The sequence below is a fragment of the Podarcis gaigeae genome, assembly GCF_964106915.1.
Source record: "Podarcis gaigeae genome assembly, chromosome: 2".
NCBI lineage: Eukaryota > Metazoa > Chordata > Lepidosauria > Squamata > Lacertidae > Podarcis > Podarcis gaigeae.
In genome coordinates this window covers 37,723,897-37,744,822 of record NC_139679.1, presented here as the reverse complement: position 1 = coordinate 37,744,822, position 20,926 = coordinate 37,723,897, and the positions used below count along the sequence as shown (strand labels likewise).

The window sequence follows — 20,926 nt, the reverse complement described above, 5'->3', positions numbered from 1 at the left end:
AGCTCGGCAATCTTTTAAATAAAAATAATTAGACAGAAATTATTACAAATAAGAATCTTTAAAATTGGGGGGGGGGAGAGAGAAAGACATTGTGTGCTTTAGGTATACATATACTCAGAAACCTATTCAAAAGTATTCCCAAGTGTATATAGGATTGCAGTCATGGCTTGCTCTTAATAATCCTCTGAACAGTATCAATTGTTATAAAATGGGTTGCAAGAATTCTAAGGTAAGGACACTCTTCACCATTATCAGGAAAGAGGGGCATCCACCATGGCTGTCATGAATTCTTTCCGTAAGACAGGACACAATTGTTCTACCATACAGAAAAAGCAAGGAATTTTGCAGATAATCCACACCACACATTTAACTCAAAAATCACTAAGCACATTTGCAAAATATAGGTATTGGTTGAGGTTCACTTTTATTCAGATGGTGTAATCACAGAAAGAAATGAAACAAGGAGCTATTCTCAATACTCTCAAAACTGGTGCCATAAAAATGAGAATATTTTGAGTCATCATTTAAAAAAAATAATAACAGAAGTATGGCAATAAACTAGAATGGCTGATCACAAAATCATTTCATGAATGGAAATAATCTGGGACAGTAAGGCATGTGTATTGCAAAATTTATGCCAACGACATCTAATTACCCAAACTAATTACCTTTGGTGGTGGTGGTGATGTCTCTTCTCAAATGAGATTTTTAAAAAAGATGTGCCAGGTTCTGTATGTGGGCAGCTGTGTCTCTCCCCTCCGAGACAGGCAATGCCTGATGGGACCAATGCCCTATTTCTGGAATCCTTTTGCTTCATTTGGCATTTGTCCCTTGACATCCTTAGCCTACACTTCGGGGTCAGACCAACAGTTTGAAGAAGTTCAGATAGCTTCCTTTCCTCCCCCTCTCTCAGCAGCAACTATTTTAAAATTTCTGAACACAATTCACTGTGTAGACAATCCCCACTAAAATTAACAAATCAGTTTCAACAAGGCTTTGCATTGAGAAGCTCGTAGGACCTAGAATCATCCTTTTCATTCCTCACCCATTGCCCCAAACAATAAGCTCTTTACTCTCAGCAATGCTCTTGGAAAATTATTCCCTTGGAAAAGGATTAACCCCCAGGTAGTTTATTTAATAGTAATCTCACCAAATTCCCAACAATGAACTCAAGGATGCCAGCCAAGTAAGCCCACAACTTACATAGGGGGTTTGTTCCAGGTATCATGCCTAATGCCAAAATTGCATATAGTTAAAGACACATTGGGTGCAATGCAAGTGGAATTGCCAAAGTATTTTTTCCTGGATCCTCCCTGCCCTTTTAAAAAAAAAAAAAATCGCCAAGCATGTAAAGCTGAATGCACCTAAGTCAAATGTGCATAAGTTGTGGGCTTAGTGTACTGCATTTTTCCACTTATCCCTTTAAGCACAGAGTATCTAGTTGTGTACATGCAGACACTAACTGTACACAGACACCATGATTGTCACATATGGTTTTCACACATTTCCCTACATTTACATTTTAAGGCTGCAATCTGTAACAGTTACTAGGGCGTAAGTGTTGGTTTCTATTTCCCTCACTGAGCAGCAACTGCAGTCACAAGACATTGTTTTGCATTCCACAGTCAGAGTTACTGTTGGATTCCCACGGGAATGGGAGACTGGTTTCCTGTTTTTCACTGTTCTCTCAGTGTTCTTTGTTTCCGAGAGGGGTTGCTTCTCTGCTCTCGCAGAGGCAAGATGCATGTTTGTATTCTCTCAGCATAGAAGTGTAAATAAAGTTAAGAATGTGGCACATACTGCTTATCCTTCCGCTGTGTGTGGACGCTCTGCTTGGGCTCAAGATAAGACGAGCCTGTATCAGCTTCAGCTTCAGATGGGCCAAAGCTGGTCGAAATCTCACAGTAAGCCCTACTTCTGAGTAAACATGCACAGGAGAGCACTGTAAGCAGTTTGTAGGATTTAACATTTTAAATGGCCCTGAGTCTCTTGCCATTGCTCTTAGCGGTGTTCCTCCCTGGGATCCTGACAATGCTAAACTCGTAAGATCGTATTCTTCCCAAGCAAGCATTAAAAAACATATTAAAAGTCTGTGGTGGCAAATTTCCCCAAATGATGTTGCCAGTAAAGTAAGACAATGAGGCTAGAATCCAGCACAGCACTTTCCTTAATCAGCTCCCTACCTGTGCAGCTGAGAAATTTTATGCCTGTGACAAGCCATGCAGAACACCAGGGTATTTGAATATTTGTGGGATCACTATGGTAAAGTATTTGGGAGTCTCTGGAGTGCATTTCCTACAGAGTTTCATAGCAGCAAATATCATTATAAACTTGATCCTGAGAAAATATAATATAAAGTCTCAGAGTACACAGGAATATGGGGACTATGGGGGTTCTGAACCATAATCATTTTTACCTCTGATGAGACTCAGCTAAAATTAGCTAAAATAGCTTGTGCAAATGCATTTCATTCCCTTATGCTATTATCCCATAATATATAGCTCCTCTTTTAAAAAATCGACGCTCATTCACATTATAATGCAAGAACATTAGAGTTATTTGGAGAAAAATGGAACTGGGGTTATTTTAAAAGCATTGGAAACCCTCCATGGATTTCCATATAAATCCACAAAGTGAACTGGTCTTCCATCTTGTGAAAAAAATATCCTCATGTACTTGGGGGGAAGGGGGTGTCCTGAAAAGACTACTGTTTGCTTCAGAGACAGTCAAGTAAAAAATGAAAAAGGAATGCAATTAAAAAGAATAAAGGGTCTCCAAAATAGGTGGGCATAAGCGTAAGATGTAGGCACTTGGCAAGTGGAAATAATTAAGAAGAGGCTTTGCTGCCCCAATGGCCAGGCTACTATTCCACATTGTAGTATGCAATACCCATCACAACACGTTGATAAGGGGAGGAGAAGCTTTTTAAAACTTTGGAGTTCAGTCTTCCCTGTGTTCAGAAGATGATATCAAGTCTTTTCTAAGGAGCACGTGCTTGTGTCTCTGCATGTGAATACTGTCGCGGGCCGCTGAAACCGCCTCCATCAAATGCTGCTGTAATCTGTGTTTTTGGCCACAAAGGCTGGGGCCTCCCACTCCACAGTGAAGAAGGAAAGTGTCCCAAAGAACCCAACCACGGCCATAATCAGAAGCTGCCACTGAAGAAGCAGGTAGTTGCTGTAGAAGTACGCGATGGCGGCACAGACAGACTGAAAAGGGAAGCAAGGAAGGGCGTGAGTGACATTTCAACTTGGCTTCAGTGCCATTCAGCTTTAGTAACATTCCAACTTTTTGTGATTTCCAGAGCATAAATTCCCCAGTCCAAGTTGTTTTTCTAATTAACTGCCTTACTTAGCTCTCCTGCAATCTGCCTATTTCAAAGTGAACAGCTTAGCATCAAATGCCCTTTCATATTCAGCTTTGACTCTTCCTGATCCAAGGTCATTCCTAATTCCTAGTTTCCTTACTGCGTCCACAAACGGCTGACCTGCACCAAATCCAGGAAAGTAGAGACTCCCAGATTCCTAGAATTGTAGAGTTGGAAGGGACCACGAGGGTCATCTAGTCCAACCCCCTGCAATACAGGAATCTTTTGCCCAATGTAGAGATTAAGGGTCTCATGCTTTACCAGCTGAGCCATCACAGTGACTTGTAGATTGAGTTGGAACACAGCGTTTTTTGCACTTTATCCACTTAGCTATTTTAATTTAATTTATACTGATATGGAATGCTATTGTTCCATTAATATCATTCATTGCATTGAGATAGAAGGTAGCGTTTTCTATATAGCACACCTACCAATGCATGTATTCCACTTATGACTACTCCAAATGTTTGTTCTTTAAAAATAATTGTTCTATTAACCATTGTTTCGTCACGCACAAATATATCACATCACACATGTTTATGTTTAAACAGAATTAAATTTCAGTGTCTTCACTGGGGCTTAAACACAGGACTGTAGTATGTATTTTGGCTAACCAAACATCCTGCATTACTGAAAAGGCTTCTGTGTTCTTGCCTTACCCAGTGTCCTAGACAAAAGTAGATGACTTTTAAACTCCTTCCAATTATACACAAAGCTCTTTGTTTGCATAATGAATAAACTACTGTATTATTTCACTAGACTACTCATTATATGATGTCTGGCTCTGACATTTGGCAACCAATAATACCTGGATGAATTTAAAGACTGCAAAGGCAGGTGCACTGTCTTCTGAGTACAGGAATCCCAAAATACTGAGGAGTTGAGTGTTGAAACAGCTATCACCTAGACCCAGTAAGAAGCTGCAGAAAATTGCCACTTCTTTGCTGAAAATAAAGAGATGCCAATATTAACCACACTGTAATTAATAAAAATATACACAACAATGAATGGAAAATTAGGTACAATCCTACCATTCATATTATTTTTGTCTAAGTCTATTGAGAAATAATGGAGAAAAAAATGGCAAGGTCCAGATTGCTACCAAAGAGCTGCTTCATTTTGAGAATTCTCGTTTCGGGCATTTCTGCATTGCAATTAAATATGTCAAAGGCACTTTGCCCATATTATTTAATGTTTTAAATATTATTTGACTTAGCATTCCATCCAAACCTGGGCTTATGGTTTGTCTTCCCCAGATAAACCATGGGCGGTAAACCAAGAGCAAATCTTACGTTTACAGTTCATGGATTGTCTGGAGCAAGAGAAACCATGAGCCCAATTTTGGCCATCACAGTAAGGCAGTCCATGACTTGGCCCCAGATAGCGCAGCAGCAGAAAGGGAAGGAGGAGAATGGCACCTCAGCCATTATCTTTGGTCCTGTAACCAACATGTTGCCTGTTCATATTAAGCCATGGTTTGGCTTAGCACCCTGTGTAAACCAGATCTGTCTGGTCATGAGAAGTAAAGTAACTCGTACCTTGGTTCCATGAATGCTATGCTGTCTGTGCCATGGATGGAGGCGATGGGGGCATCGTTTGGCATGTTGTAGAAAATCAAATAGAAGGCTACAAAATGGACCACAATGCCTAACATCACCACTGGGTTCCTGCCAAAACGGTTGTTTTTGCTCAGAAGGCCAAAGATTCCTCCACCTGTAATAGAGAATGTATCTGTTAAGCCAAGGGTTGTTTTTCTTTCTTTCACAGAAACATATTCACTCATGTAAGTCTATATCTGCAGTCTAAAGTGGTACACTTCAATGGTTTACTGCTATTTCTGAGAACTAGGACTAATTATGTCACAAACATTGCTGGCTCCAACGGCCAAAAAGGCAATCTGCTTTTTATACCCAACAGCTGCTTGCCTTGGCTGTCAGAAGTCCTATACTGCAGAGTTTGCATAGTCTAAAATGAGCAAAACACTGCTGCTACTCCATCACCACTATAAATAAGTATTAACTTCCTGATCTTCTGCAAACTTAGCAGTTCAAAGGCATGCCAGTGCAGGTAGATAAATAGGCACTGCTGTGGCAGGAAGGTAAATGGCGTTTCCATGCACTCTGACTTCCGTCACAGTGTCCCGTTGTGTCAGAAGCGGTTTAGTCATGCTGGCCACATGACCCAGAAAGCTGTCTGTGGATAAATGCAGGATCCCTCGGCCTGAAAGCGAGATGAGCGCCGCAACCCCACAGTCACCTTTGACCGGACTTTACCATCCAGGGCTCCTTTACCTTTTTTTTTTTACCCTTTAACTTCCTGATGCATTAAACTGGTGTGGATAGTTTTAGTTAGCTCCTGAGGATTAAACAAACTGTTGTAGCTGTTTATATTAATGCACATCATAAGCATTTAAAACAGGTCCACCTCATTTAACTACATAGAAGCCATTTTGGCATATGTGGTATATATGTATTAAACAACTGTAGGCAAAATTTATTTCCTGCTATTTCAAATCCAGTTTTGGGAGATGCCATAGTGCAATGGTAAGGCATCTGCCTTGCATGCAGGAGATCCCAGATTCAATCCCCAGCACCTTTTCAGATGCCTGTCTGAAACCCTGGAGATCTGCTATGAGTCTCTATGTCAACAATACTGAGCTAGATAAACCAAAGGCCTAACGTTTATCAAGGAATTTCCTTTGTCCCTTTGACTCACCTAATATTTCTCCAATACCAATAAAAATACCAGAGAGTCCAATCAGACTTTTTTCTTCAGTACCAAATTTATTTACAGCACCTATACAGGTCCCATACACTCCAGAGAAGAACGTTAATTCCAGACCTAGAAAAAAACAGCAATATTACAAAAGGGAAGGAGAAAGTCCCTAGTTAGAGCTTTATCAAAGTCTACAGTTTAAGATAGAATTGCAACATGGAGCTGCCAAAAGATATCAGTAGACTGAATGATACACTGGTCTTTTAGGAGAACTTTTCATAACTGTATTTATGCAATGCAAGTCAAGTTGACCAGCGGTGGCATTGGTGATTATCTGGAGAAAGCAGCTGGTAGCAAAAATGCCTGTGTAGGATCCAACCATATAAACCACCAAGGTATTCCAAGTACTATGGCGCCGATATTAAATTTTAAGAATGTTTGTGCAGGATTCAGCTACAACAACCAAGGTACCTATGGAACACTAAGTGTTAGCTTTACTAACAACTCCCAAGAAGTATTCGTGAAACATTTTACTGCAGAGCTGTCTGATTCTATATGATTGTTAAAAGGATCATATGTACCACATGCCTTGATTTCTTTTGAGGAAAAGTAGAACATAAATTAAATAATAAAAAAATCTTAACCAAGTAAGGTAAATGAGGCACATGGCCCATTGAGAGCCTGCTATGGGCCAAAATTTCCACCGACCCATAGAACTGCAGACAACCCCCCCCCCAAAAAAAACCCCAAAACTTGGTGAAGGAACCTGAGACAGGCCTCCAAGTTTAAAGCAAGAATACTAAAATGTTGTGATCGGGCCAACTAAGGTCCGCAAAAAATGGGATCAAAATAAATGCAAAATTCTGAAAATCTCCACTTTCATTTTAAAGCCCAAAAAATTTGAAATCCTTTCGCATCTGAAAAGATTTTTTTTTAAAAAAAAAAAAGGACTGCAGGCTATGAAAGGTACAGATACTCTCAGCTGTAACCACCAGATGGCAATCTGCAACACAAGTATTCTGCTACCAAAGGGAAGATATAGGAAGAGGAGCACTGAAAGTTGCTGCGGGGGTAGAGAGAGAGAGAGGAACATATGATGGAAGAGATAACTGAAGATGCTGGAATGGAATGTCTTAATGCAGGGCAAGAGCCACAATCCAAAAAGCATCTACAGATGTGTACAAAGGAATCATCCAAGCAGCCAAGGCTTTTGTCCGAAGTAGCATCAGCCAGCAATATGAGTGGCAGTTCATTAGAAAGAGCAGATGGTCTTTTTTGGATGCAGAGAAATCTTTAAAAGAAATCCTTAGCTCTGTGCATGGTTCTCCCACAGGCTCACGGGCTCAGAATGAGAGCAGAAACTCAGACTAACAAACGCTTTGGGAGATACAAGAAAAAGAAAAGCACTTGGGGGATTTGCATGATGCAGCCAAAAGCAATGGATGTGGGATAGGATTGAGGGGCAGTAAGAAAGTCAGTCTGGGCCAAAGAAAAGTCCCATGCAAACTTCTAAGGCTAGTGATTCTATCCCCGTCCAGTTAGTTACCTGTATAGGCCGTTGTGATGCTAAGCAGCAGAATCTCTTTTGTGACACACAGCTTGATGGATCTTTCTGCAAAGAAGCCACAATTAAAATACGCACATGCACACCATGAGGATCCTCGCTGGATGCTGAATTAAAGTGGGAGGAAGTGGAATGGACAGAAGTATGTTATCCCCTCCCACAATCATAATGAAGACTTCTGAATTAATATTCACAGTTACATACAGGAACACAGAACTATAGGGCTTAAGAAGACAAAAGGGCGACAGATTCCAGCTTTGTGAGCCTAAACCATTGCTCACTGGTAGAGCAGATGCTTGTATGCAGAAGGCCCCATGTTCAATCCAGGTAGGGGTCTCCAGGTGGGGGTGGAAAATACTGAGCTAGATGGATCAATGGTCAGAAGAAGGCAGCTTCCTAGGCAGGAGAAGACACCTTAAGAGCCTCCCTTCCTGCCTACTTCATATCTGAAACAAACCACATTACAGCGAATGTAGTAATCCTGATGCTAATATTAGGCAAACCATCTTTCAATTCCCCTTACCCCACGGAGAACACATCCACTGCTCCCTTAAGAGAACAGCCACCATGCGCCATTAAGGATGAAACTTTCAAGGAACCCCTAGCACAGGTAATTAAAAGCATTTTTTCCTCGCTAGGGGTAAGAATCTCAGACAATGAAGCTTAACTGTGGTCCTGGGAAATGCAAAGCATTGGTGTCTGGGTGGCAAGAAGAGAAGTATCATACAACACAGGAAAATAATGCATATTGCCTGTCCTTTTTATAAAAAAAACCACATGGAGGTGAGCTTTTAATGTGTGGCATCCATGTATGACTATGGTTTGGCATGCTGGAAAATCTAATATTTCCATGGGATTTTACTTACTAAATGCATCGATGGCCCTTGTCATGTTGCTTTGGCCAGACCTGGTTAAAACAAACATTTATTTAAAGTGAGAAAATAAATTTACAAATGGTGAATTTGTCATGATTATTATTCTTTATACAACAACGCCAATAGAAATTTTACCATACCAATATGGGAAATAACTCATTCAGAAACGATCTACTTATTATGTATTGCTTTTGATTATTAGCCATATTTCAGAATGAGCTCGCCGGCTGGGGCGAAACCACTCCACTAGCTTCCTGGTGGGCGAGTCACGACTGCTTATAACAGGAGAAGCTTAAGGTGGTGGCAGGGAGGTCAGTGCAGTGCAAACACACTGGCAGGAGTGCCAGGTTGGCTCTGCTGGTGCATATGCACTCTGCTGACCTCCCCACCACTCCTTCTCTATCTCCCACTACGCAACAGCAAACCCACCTGCCAAGAAACTCGTGCAGCAGCTGCACCCCAGCCAGCAAGCTGCCTCTGAATTGTTGTATTTTACTGTTATGGATGGACATTATGTTGTTTATTATGTTTCTATCCAAACCCAAGTTAATTTCTGCTGCCCAGATGAATGACTATTGCATTCTATAGTAACTCCTAAAGTACCAGAAGGACTTAATTCTTACTTTAGCCACACACTAGCCTGGATTAGTGTCACATTAAAGGTAAAGGGACCCCTGACCATTGGGTCCAGTCGTGGCCGACTCTGGGGTTGCGGAGCTCATCTCGCTTTACTGGCCAAGGGAGCCAGCGTACAGCTTCCGGGTCATGTGGCCAGCACGACTAAGCCGCTTCTGGTGAACCAGAGCAGTGCACGGAAACGCCGTTTACCTTCCCGCCGGAGTGGTACCTATTTATGCACTTGCATTTTGACGTGCTTTCGAACTGCTAAGTGGAGTCTTTCCCACAAACTCCTCTACTTCCCCCCCCCCCAAATAAACTGATTAATGGGAAAATATAGTGCGACCTGTGAGGACAGTGTGCATAACCATCCTTCGTAATACAAATTAGTTATCTATCTTATTCACAGAGGGGTAGAAATGGCTAAGCATACAGATTCAGGAGTCAGATAGCCATAAACACCTACGTGCGTTCTATGAGGTTGTCAGTAGAGGCATCAGCATCTTCTTCCTCTGAATTTGATTCTTCTGGGGTCCTAATGAGAAAAAACAGAACGGTCCCCACAAGACTAATCACCGTCAGAGCAATGAAGACGGTCCTACGGTCGTTTTCTGGGAAAGAAAAAGAAGTGTGCGTCAACTTCATAAACCAACAATAGCATATCCATTCATTCTATACCTAGTACGTTTCTGTGCTGTGATTAAATACAGCATATAAAATAAGGTGTACTCTCCCATGTACTAGTCAAGCTCTCCATCAATGAAACTCAAGTTCTATATCCAAAGTTACCTATACAATAGAAGTGGGGAACCTTTTTCAACCCAAGGGCCAGTTCCCTCTGAGTAACTTTCTGGGAACCACATGCCAGTAGCATGTTTTAATTCTGAGCTTTATTCAATTTCAAAATCAACTGTGAATTCTAGCTAATGTATCACATCTGATTCACAGACAAAATAAATGCAAAACGTTATCGAAGCTTGTGAAAACTGGCATGAGCTCAGTTGCAGAATCTGGCAGCCAGAGCAAGAGGAATGTAGGAGGGAAGTTCAAGGATGGCACAGTGCTTTTTTGAGGTTGGAATGATAAAATAACAGCAAACAGAAGGGAAACACTGTAGTGTTTACAATTATGCTGCTACACATGAAGTTAAAAATAGCCTCCAAGGACTTTTAAAATACTGTTTAAAATAAGCTGTGGCTATCTCCACTGCTTTTTTAATTTCTGTTTGTCCCCTCATCAACATAGCAATTTCCCCTTATTATTTCATTCACAACCTGGTTACCTTAAAAAAAAGGATATATTAAAAAGACCAACCTGATATATGAAGTTTCCCTTGCCAGGCAAAGTATATATATAGATTTCCAAAAAACAAACTGTGAACAAAAGAAAGCACATTACTGGTTAGGCAAGCTACTTGAATCGCAAAAGAAGGGGAAAAATGTAGACTGCAATTTACTTTACACTGTCAGAAGATAAGACTGCAAATCCTTGTGAAGCTGAAACAAGCCCAAGGATTTCCTTGTAAAAAGTTAAAATATGTTGGCTTTCCAGGCATAGTTGAACATACCTGGACAACATAAGATAACAAAGAGCTTGTTCTCTTTGTTCTCCTGCTACACCCACACAAAAAGTGTAACGAAGTTAAAGCAAGAATACTTCTTGGCTGGATAAAGAACCCAACAAGTTGCTTCCAACAATGGTGATACAGTGGTACCTCGGGTTAAGTACTTAATTCGTTCCGGAGGTTCGTTCTTAACCTGAAACTGTTCTTAACCTGAAGCACCACTTTAGCTAATGGGGCCTCCCGCTGCCGCCACACCGCTGAAGCACGATTTCTGTTCTCATCCTGAAGCAAAGTTCTTAATCTGAGGTAATATTTCTGGGTTAGTGGAGTCTGTAACCTGAAGCGTATGTAACCCGAGGGACCACTGTATACATCTACATCACAAAAATTGATCCAAAAGAAGAATGGATTTTGTCAGCATCTGCTTATATCGTTGCTCTTCTTTCTTCATTTTCTACCACCACCACCACCACCAGATCTCAGAGTTAATTCCAGGGGGGCATTTGTTTCTGGGCTCAGTTTAAACTACTGGTGATGACCTTTAAACCTCTAAACTCTGCCATATATGAATCAACAAGCATCGGTTTCTTCAGACATCTTGTGAAAACTTTACCTTTCTGACCAGGCTTTCCCTGACTCATGAAATTGGGCCCTGTTTTATATGTTCATATTCCCTGAATTCCTGTTTTACTTATTCTTATATCCTTTTATAGTTCTGTTTTATAGGGAGTTTTTGTATTAATGTTTCATATTGTACACCACTTGGGATATTTTTAAAAACGTTAAGCAGTTTGTAAATGTTTTTAATTAATTAATAAAAAAATAAAGCTGCGGGTATCTAATTAATTAATTAATTAATTAATGGGTAGCTTAGGGACCAGTTACCTTGGCAACTGCCCACTCACACAGGAACTTGACTGACCTCACAGCCCCTGCTTCCTGTGCCACTCCTACACAAAATCAGGCAGGGACATGTGATAGACAGGACCTTCTCAGTGTTGGCACCGTGACTCTTTAACTCCCTCCTGGTGGGGATTCAAATCCCCACTAGCCGCTATATCAATTCGCACTAAAAACTAACATTCTAAAGACTTCTTGACATTTGTTGGCCAAATTTAAATCAGGGGTCTACTTGTTAAAAAGCAAACAGGGAGCATCTCCACCCCCATCACCCAGCCCAGACACAGAGGTCCAGCTCCAAGGGCCTTCTACCAATTCCCTCACTGCGAGAAGTGAAGTTACAGAGAACCAGGCAGAGGGCCTTCTTGACAGTGGTGCTCGCCCTGTGGAATGCCCTCCCTTCAGATGTCAAACAGATAAACAACTCTATGACTTTTGGATGACATCTGGAGGCAGCCCTGTATAGGGAAGGTTTTAATGTTTGATGTTTTGTTGTGTTTTTATATTTTGCTAGAAGCCACCCAGAGTGGCTAGGACAACCCAGTTAGATGGACAACATATAAGAATGAGAATAATTTCTTTCAAAGCCAGCGTGCCTCCCAGATAAAGCAGGTTGTCTAATAAATGAATAGGAATTGCCTTCCAGTCAATCAGACAAGGAAGCTTGTGTGAACTGGAAGGAAACTGGTTATTTTCCTCTTCTAGGGGCAGGTGACGACCATATGCAGGTGTGAACATGACAGCAGGTGAACGGTTTTGTGGGTTAGTGTTACGGAAGGCTGGAATAAAGCTTATATAAAAGACTGATCACATAAGCCAGGCAGTATCCTCTGCAGCCTTCCCTGAATTTCTGACTACTTCCCTTCAGATGCCAGGGCACTAGCTAAGTTCATGGGAAATTCTTAGTGCTAGCCTACAGGAACAAGGCAGATCATTTCCCATGACACAGAAATGATGTTGACTCAGAACAGCCTTAGAGCAAAGTACTCCTTCCAATATAGAAGACCATTTCTAAATAAGCATTTTGGAACACAGAATTGTCTGGAAGCTGTTATTCAACCCAATCCTAGCCCTATTTTCTTGGAAGAAAGTGAGTGAGCACAGAATTGCTACTGAACTGCAATTTTTTTGTTCCAATTAACTACGGATATTTCAGAAGGGACAGAATTCATAAAACTAGACATTTGGTGATAAATGGCACAAGTGCAGCATTCTCTAAAAAAGCTAACAAGTGCCAGGTAGATAGACAGACAAAATATTTATTGGCTTTTTACCAACAACGACAAAAAAAACCAACAACAAGTAGGGAGAGGTCAAAATCGTATTCGGTAGATATAAGGGTGATAATTTTGTTTCCTACCTGGATTGTAGTAATGCCCAGAAGATGCCACTGTTTCTGCCAATGGTGTTTTCATTGGAATTTATTGTCAGACAGTTTCCCTGAGCAGTCCACAATACTGAAATTTAAATCAGAACACAGGTAAACAAGGAAAGAAAGTTATCTAGGATTTGCTGACATTTTATGTGTGTCTTGGGTCTGTGGGCCCAGGGTAGTTAGTATTTTTAAGATGCCTATTTGGGCCACTTCACAGATTTTTAGGACTATACCCAAGATGTTTTTAAGTGTACTAATAAAAATGTCAAGCGTGAATGTAACAATGTTCTGTCTGAAACACAAATATCACACTTCATATGCTACAAGGCTGGAATTGGCAGCAGCTCCTTGCTGAGTTTGTTGCCATGTGTGAAACAACACTTATCCTCCATCTTCAAAATGTGAAAATAATGACACATTTGCAAGCATCAACAAATCTCAAATACCAAATAGAATTTGTTGCCATGTGTGAAACAACATTTATCACCCAGCTTCAAAATGTGAAAATAATTACACACTTGCAAGCATCAACAATTAATATATACCAAATAACATAAAACATTACTAGAAGGTATTCTAGGTATTTCTCCACTTGCTGGCAACGCAGCCAGCCTCTGTGGCACTAAGGGTTAGTTTCTGATTTATCACAGGCTGCTGGCAGCAACAAATCTGAACCATATATATTTTTTAAGATGCATAAGGTATGACTTTCAGAGTGGATGCCACTTCAGCTACGGTCATATTTCTAATCTGGACTTTGAGTACTACTTCAGGGCATCTCCAAATGACACAGCAAAAAACCCAAGTTAATTATAATGCTACCTACTTTGAACATGGTGATCCTAAGTAAATCTCTCTAAATTCAACTGGGCTTGCTTTCTAGATAATGTGTTAGGTTTGCAGCCTAAGGGAATAATAATAATAATAGTAAAATAATAATAATAATAATTCCTGTGGGAACCTTTCACACAAACCATATCCATGCCTGAGTGTATGCTTTGTGTAAATACTTCGTTTTCAAGATATACCAACTTGATAATCCTCAGCTTGAGCTGTAAAAATGAAACAAACGTACTGTTGCGTGCTTAAAGCCAAACTAGCCATGTCACTTGTTCTTATGCCTTTTGCATCTTAATTCATTATCAGAGGCACAGAGAACTTGTTGAGACCATGGTGCCAAGGAGAGGGAGTTTAGCCCTTTCTTCCCCTGATGCGACTGTTAAAAAAACTAAAAATCCACACACTAGCTGTTAGCAATTCAAAAAGAAACACGTAACATGTGACACATTTAATATAACATCTCACCTAGATTTTAGGATTTCTACTAAGTTGGAACATCAAGAATCACAAACTTCTTTTAATTTTTAAAGGCAGAGCTTAAGAAATCAAGAGATTTGCTAACAGAATAATTTTGGGGATCTTTTACATTCAACTTTGTTTTCATTCATTCCTCTTCCAGCTCCAAACTATCAGGTATAAAAGTTCTCTAATGTTTCTTTACAACTATCATTACTAGAGAAGTGGGGACACTAAAGAGCTTTTTAAAAATAGAAACGCTAACATTTGGATTCAAAAACCACACATAGTTCTTCTGCATGTCCAAAGGAGCTTTGGACTTTGTCGTCTCAAACAGGATATCCTCATGCTACATAGCACACCTGTTTTTAAACTGAAAGGAGTTTCAAAAGCAAAGTTGTCGTTTGGAAGATGGGGAAGCTGAAAAAAAAATCAACAATTCCAAAGGGCATATTATGTGCCTAGAATATATGCTCTGGGCATCTTGGCCTCGATCTCAAGATCCTACCAAGACCCCAAGTCCAACCTAAACATTCCTAGATCTTTCTGATACAAAGTTGGGAACAGCATACAGAAAGGCCTCATTCACACATAGTTTAGTGCTACACACGTGAGCCTCCCAGAACCTGAGTGAGCTGCTGGGCTTGCATGCTCCTACCTCATCTCTCCTGCACAGTCAAGAGGAGTTCTACCAAGCTTAGCTTCAGTTTAAAAAATATTGGCTAAACATTGCACACAAACCCGGGACCCTGGATTAAAACAAGCTCTGGTCAGTTTTGATACAAGCCAACTTCCAACCATAAGTTATGAAGTTGGGTTGTTTAACAAACCACTTTTATTTTAAGCCAGAATCCCTGATTCACTGCTAACAGTTAGCCAAGATTCTTTGAAAGCAAAACTCACAAGCTGTGTGCGAGAGGGGAGGGAGTATTACGCAAGCCAAACGCTTTGTTTGGGCTCATGAAGCCTCACCAACTTAGCACTAAACCAGGCATAGGCAAACTTGGCCCCCCAGATTTTTTGGGACTACAACTGCCATCATCCCTGACTACTGGTCCTGTTTGCTAGGGATGATGGGAGTTGTAGTCCCAAAACATCTGGAGGGCCAGGTTTGCCTATGCCTAAACTAAACTATGCTTTAAAGTTCCATGAGAACCAAGGAAAAAGGCTTACCAGCAGCTGCTATTCCAAGGAAAACAGAGGCTGTGTAGAAGCTCCAAGTAGAAGGCTGGATAAAAACGGCAATATATATGCTGAAAAGATGGCAATGTATGGGATTCAGTTTTAAAATTGCTGATGCTACAACTGCAATACTTTATATTATATTAAAGTCAATTTCTTACTCCAACTGCAAAAAATACTGCAGCTCAATATATCTGAAAGTTTTACATATCACTAAAGCACATCATGACATGCTGTTTCAATCATGAAATCTAACAACCATTATTTTCTTACACTGTACCCCACTCCAAGAAGCTCAATTTAAAATATTAAAAAATTTAAAAATTTAAAATATTAGCCTCACAGCAACCCCAAGTGCTCGATTTAAGCTGTGAGAAGATGACTTGATCAGGGCTTCCAAGCGAGATTCATGGTTCTACAGGGATTTTAACTTGTACATCCTGTGTCCAAAGCCAACACACTAACCACTATCCCATGTTCTTCAATTCCTCACCTGCTGATCCTGCCCATGAGGATAATAAGCCTTCCAAAGGTAGATGAATAAAAGGTAGACAGGCAGAAGGAAACATCAAGGGCTTACGTATTTTGACTTACCTGTAAAAGATACCACTAACAAACATGGACAATTGCGGTCCTATGATGGCAACCACCGAAGGCGAGATAAGATTGGATGCCGAAAACACCCCATAAATAACAGCCATGCTGCGGAAAGTAACACTAATTATTAATAAATATTAGGAGACCGTTCAATGTCATTTCAGAGTTTTTAAATATATAAATAGTGGGGTAGGAGAGATGAAAATAATGCCAACTTATTTCACATATGGCAACCAATGTGCCACTTTGGTTTCAGATAGTACATGGGTAGATGAGTCTAAAAAGCCCAGGACACAATTTTTCATGGCCCTCTAGTAGCTATGGTGGCTCATTTACCAGAAGTAATGCATTTAGTGTGAACTGGATCAGAATATAAATCAGGAGGTTTAGTTTGGTCAGTTATATAATGTCCAGTTTGGCCATTATTTGCCTTCCTCAACTGTATCTATTAATTAACACAGGACTGTATGCCTGTGTTATGCCAGGTCCAATCCAATCAATTTGTAGGTCCCTCTACAAAAACAACACAAAACAGGACACGTAGGAAGTTGTATTCACACATACCCAATGACAAATTGGATTTAGCCATTACTGTAGTAGTCAAAGGATTTGTTATTATTAATTATTATTTTAGCCATTTTCATTGTTCTTCCCTTCTTCCATGGCTTGGATCAAAACATTATAAATTGGGAGAGCTCAATTATGAAAGCAAAATACATTTCACAAAACAAGCAGATATAGTGGTACCTCGGTTTACAAACATAATCCATTCCAGAAATCTGTTCTTAAATCGAGGCGCGCTTTCCCTAATAAGGCCTCCCGCCGCTGGTGCCCTTCTACCGTTCGGCTTCCGTTCATAGACCAAGTTAAAGTTCGCAAACAGGGACACTACTTCCGGATTTGCGGAGTTCGTAAACCGAATAGTTCGTAAACAGGGCTGTTCTTAAACTGAGGTACCACTGTATAAGCATTTTTACATAATTTTGAGTTACTGTATTTTAGCAATTACCTCACACTATGAGATGAAAATAACTAGGAATGTATCATTTGTATCTTAAGCTGAAATGCTGTCAGCACATTGTAACTTCTTATCCAGAGGCTAATCCTTACTTTTTCCTGGGTGTTTTTAACACATTCTTTGTTAAGGACTTTCAACTTTGGAAGAGACAGATAACGGGATATCACCAATTTATTTACATAACTCCTTATGAGTCAGTGAAATGGACAGGGGGAAATTGAGTTAGACACCGGCTTGCCTTCTCACCCCACCCCCTTCCCCCACAAAAGAGGCATGCACATAAGGGGACAAAATGAAGGGGTTTCTATTTTTTGACACTTGGGTGCAAGTCTCGTTTTCTTCATGCACTTTTTTCACTGCTTTGCAGATGGGGACTAGCATTCTGACACATTTAGCTTGAAATGCTTAGCTCTGAAACTCTGTTTGGGACCTCCCCCAAAAAAGGAGGAGGAACTCAGAGTATTGATAGGGAGAATGATTGTTTTCCATTATGTCTGAACCCAGCACATAGTGCAACTCAAAAGCAACAAAAAGAGAAAGGTGTCAGTGAAGAGTACCTTGTATAGCCACTGCCATGGAAATCAGTGTGATTTAAATTTGTGATGACGGTTTGCTGTACGGAAAGAATTTTTTAAAAAGATTAAAATATGGTATCTAAATATTTTTTTTAAATGATAAATACTTGAGATACCTAACAGAACTAGAAATCAAACTACAGATTAACAGTAATTAAAACACTAATTAAACTTCAAAGCAACACCTTGAATTAGGTAGTTGCTATTGTAATACTCCTTTCATTGATATAGGCACTGACTCATTCAGCACGTGAACACAGGTTTTCATAATCACTAATGTTGCAACACAGAAAGCAAGGATGCAAAGGAAAGTTGATAGCCTGAGTAAGTTAAGAGTTTTGCACATCGGTTTTCTGAGCTCCCTGAGTGTTTTTCTCTCCCCTTCTCCTGAAGGCAAAACTACACTTTACTTTCACAAACAGATGTTCTGAAACCTACATTTGAACAGGTAACACTAATGAGATTGCAATGGAACATTCTAACTGGTGAGTGGGAAGTGTCCCTGATTACGTATAATCCACAGGGAACTAGGAAGGGAATAACTCTCTCACACTCCTGCTTATTGAGGACAGGATTGATACTGCATGCTTGGAACAAGATCTTATTGCACAACAGGAATTCCCTCCATCCTCCCCCCAAATGCCTGCCAGCCAGCCCAAAATCTGCTCTGGAGGGTTGGATGAAAGCCCAGAACTGGTTTAGGGGGCACATGGGGAGTGTCTTGTTGTGAGACTGGACCATGTTGTGTGTATGTATGCTTCATTAGTGCTACATTGAATTCTACCCCTTATACCCAGGAACCCTGATGCATGGGATTGGGGCGAGGTGGAGTGATAAAAAAAGGAATTTCAAACAAAGGGATGGGCAACATGGTAACCTCCTAATGTTGTTAGAATCCTTCTCCCATTAGCCTCAGCATAGCTAATAGACAGGGGTGGTAGGAACTGTGCTCCAACAACATCTAGAGATGCATGGGTTTCTCTCTATAAAAGAGATGTGCAAGTGCTGGCAGTTAAGGATACAATCCTATAGTCCATGGGAGGGTGTCCCAGGGCCATAGGAATTTGCAGATCTTCCTTTCCTTGGCCAAAGAGAGAGGTCCATCCTCAGAGGGGGGCATCCACCCCCAGAACCATTCCCCTGGCTCCCAATAAAAAGGCCACTGACATGGCTCCTCCCCAGTGGCTTTTGGAGAGGAATATTGGGATGAATCCCAAGCGTCTGGGATGCTCTTGGCATGATCCTCTGGCATGCTCCTGGAATATTTTGGGGGGGGGATATATATCAGTCCTGGCAGGGCTATAGAATTGGTGAGTCTGCCTTGCATTCACACAGACATGAACACACACAGAGACAGAATAAAGATTACTATGCCTCAGCATTACATCCTGAAAGATCATCTGAATGCTACACAGGGCAGTGTGGGGAATCACATGCTTTTTCACTTGGAAGCTCATTGAGATCTGTTATCCTTGCAGGCAATGAGGTTAGGATTCCAGCCCTAATCATTTTCTGTGTTCACTAAAAGCAGTAGATAGCTTCAGAAATATTTCTAAATCTAGAGAGATTAGAAGAAACAAAACTAGAGTTATCACATTACATGTGCTTGAAGCCCCAAAACAATATAACCAGACTGAAGCACCATGAAGAAAGGAAAGGGATGCATTCAGAGGAAGGTAAGAAGGGGTAGGCTTAGATTTTCACTTACCGCAACATTTCCACATGTTTGGAAAGCAGTGAACATAAACATAAAGGCTGTTCCTAGAACAATGATGTTCAACAGCTTTTTTGTCTCAGGATTCATTTTGTGTTTCCTCAAAAAGCTTTCTGGCTGAAGTTGGGGCAGGGTCACTACCCTTTAAGCTTCTTTTTAAAAAAATTCTGTCAAGACAATACAAATACCACAATAAGCGCATATGTAAAACTGACTGTGGCATCGACAGATATATTCTGACAAATGAAGGGAAATCATGTACAACTGTAGCTAAGCAAAATAATAGCAGAGAAAAATCTCCAAGCAACAGGAATGAAAATACTACCTTTCACACAGTGAACAACAGCAGGCTCTCCCACAAGATGAAGCATTCTGCCCCAGCTGATCTTCTTTGACATTTTACTTCCTCATCATATCTTCTGAGTCAGTTTTTGGCCCAGAGACTTTAAATCACGTGGTGACAAAGGGAACTCCTGCAGAGAGAGCATTCAGTTCATGCTGGACAGGAACTAAAGAGCAGTACAGAAGTCAGGTCAGCTGACCAAAAGGAAGAAAGCCCTGATGAATTCTGGGAAATGCAGTTCTGAATGTTCCATTCTTAGTCAACACAGAAAAGGCAAGCATGCAAAGGACTTGCTTGGTTGTTTAAATGATACATTTAATGAGGAATTGTTGACTCCCTTTAAAAAACATTCATTTCTGCTTCATATATTTATATAATCTCAATGAGTGGTAAAAAGAGGTAAGATATCTAAGTATCATTTACTTAATTGGGCATTCAAGTTATGTATGTCAGTGTTTAATTTACTTTCTCCACACTGTACTAGAATGTGAATTACTCGGATATAATGTGTACTGTTAACACAGTAATAATTTCTATTACTTTATTCTTCCATCACACAAGGAAACCACTTTTTAAATTAACCGTTACACATTCCCATGCAGCTTTTTGGTGACAATGAGGCACAACAGATTAGGTGGTGATACATTCTGGTTCAGGGGTATGTTTGCAATGTGGGCAAGATATTGCTGGAGTATAAAAAGGTTGGGAGGCATTGTTTTTAGATGCTTCTACCATGATTTCAAGGATGCGGGTGGCACTGTGGGTTAAACCACGGAGCCTAGGACTTGCCGATCAGAAGGTCAGCGGTTCGAATCCCTGCGATGGGGTGAGCTCCCGTTGCTCGTTCCCTGCTCCTGCCAACCTAGCAGTTCGAAAGCATGTCAAAGTGCAAGTAGATAAATAGGTACGACTCCAGCGGGAAGGTAAACGTTTCCGTGTGCTGCTCTGGTTTGCCAGAAACAGCTTAGTCATGCTGGCCACATGACCCGGAAGCTCTACACCAGCTCCCTTGGCCAGTAAAGCGAGATGAGCACCGCAACCCCAGAGTCAGTCACGAATGGACCTAATGGTCAGGGGTCCCTTTACCTTTACCTTACCATCATTTCATAAATCAGAGTGATGACCTCTAATATTTCAGAATTTTGTCAGCTAAACATTTCACTTGTGGAATCAAGTAGCCAAACACTATTTTTGTTCATAGCCAAACACAAAAGGGGTGCCTT

General features: G+C 40.6%; 1 protein-coding gene across 3 annotated transcripts; it reads right to left on the bottom strand.

Moving 5' to 3' along the window:
- Positions 1-1,952: 1,952 nt before the first annotated feature.
- MFSD11 (major facilitator superfamily domain containing 11) lies at positions 1,953-20,083 on the bottom strand. Of its 3 annotated transcripts, XM_083725912.1 has the most exons (15): positions 19,686-20,083; positions 19,355-19,527; positions 19,032-19,204; positions 17,629-17,684; positions 16,051-16,158; positions 15,448-15,527; positions 12,964-13,060; positions 10,454-10,512; positions 9,606-9,750; positions 8,513-8,553; positions 7,629-7,694; positions 6,083-6,208; positions 4,906-5,080; positions 4,176-4,311; positions 1,953-3,209 (listed from the first exon to the last, which is right to left on the bottom strand). In XM_083725912.1, the coding sequence occupies exons 3-15, from the start codon at positions 19,101-19,103 to the stop codon at positions 3,045-3,047; spliced, it is 1,326 nt and encodes a 441-aa protein (XP_083582038.1). In that variant the 5' UTR covers positions 19,104-19,204; positions 19,355-19,527; positions 19,686-20,083; the 3' UTR covers positions 1,953-3,044. The 3 variants fall into 3 exon arrangements, with proteins under 3 accessions (XP_083582038.1, XP_083582037.1, XP_083582039.1); XM_083725911.1 differs by lacking the exon at positions 19,032-19,204 and having other exon boundaries at positions 19,686-20,072; XM_083725913.1 differs by lacking the exons at positions 17,629-17,684; positions 19,032-19,204; positions 19,686-20,083 and having other exon boundaries at positions 19,355-19,519.
- Between the last annotated feature and the right edge of the window lie 843 nt (positions 20,084-20,926).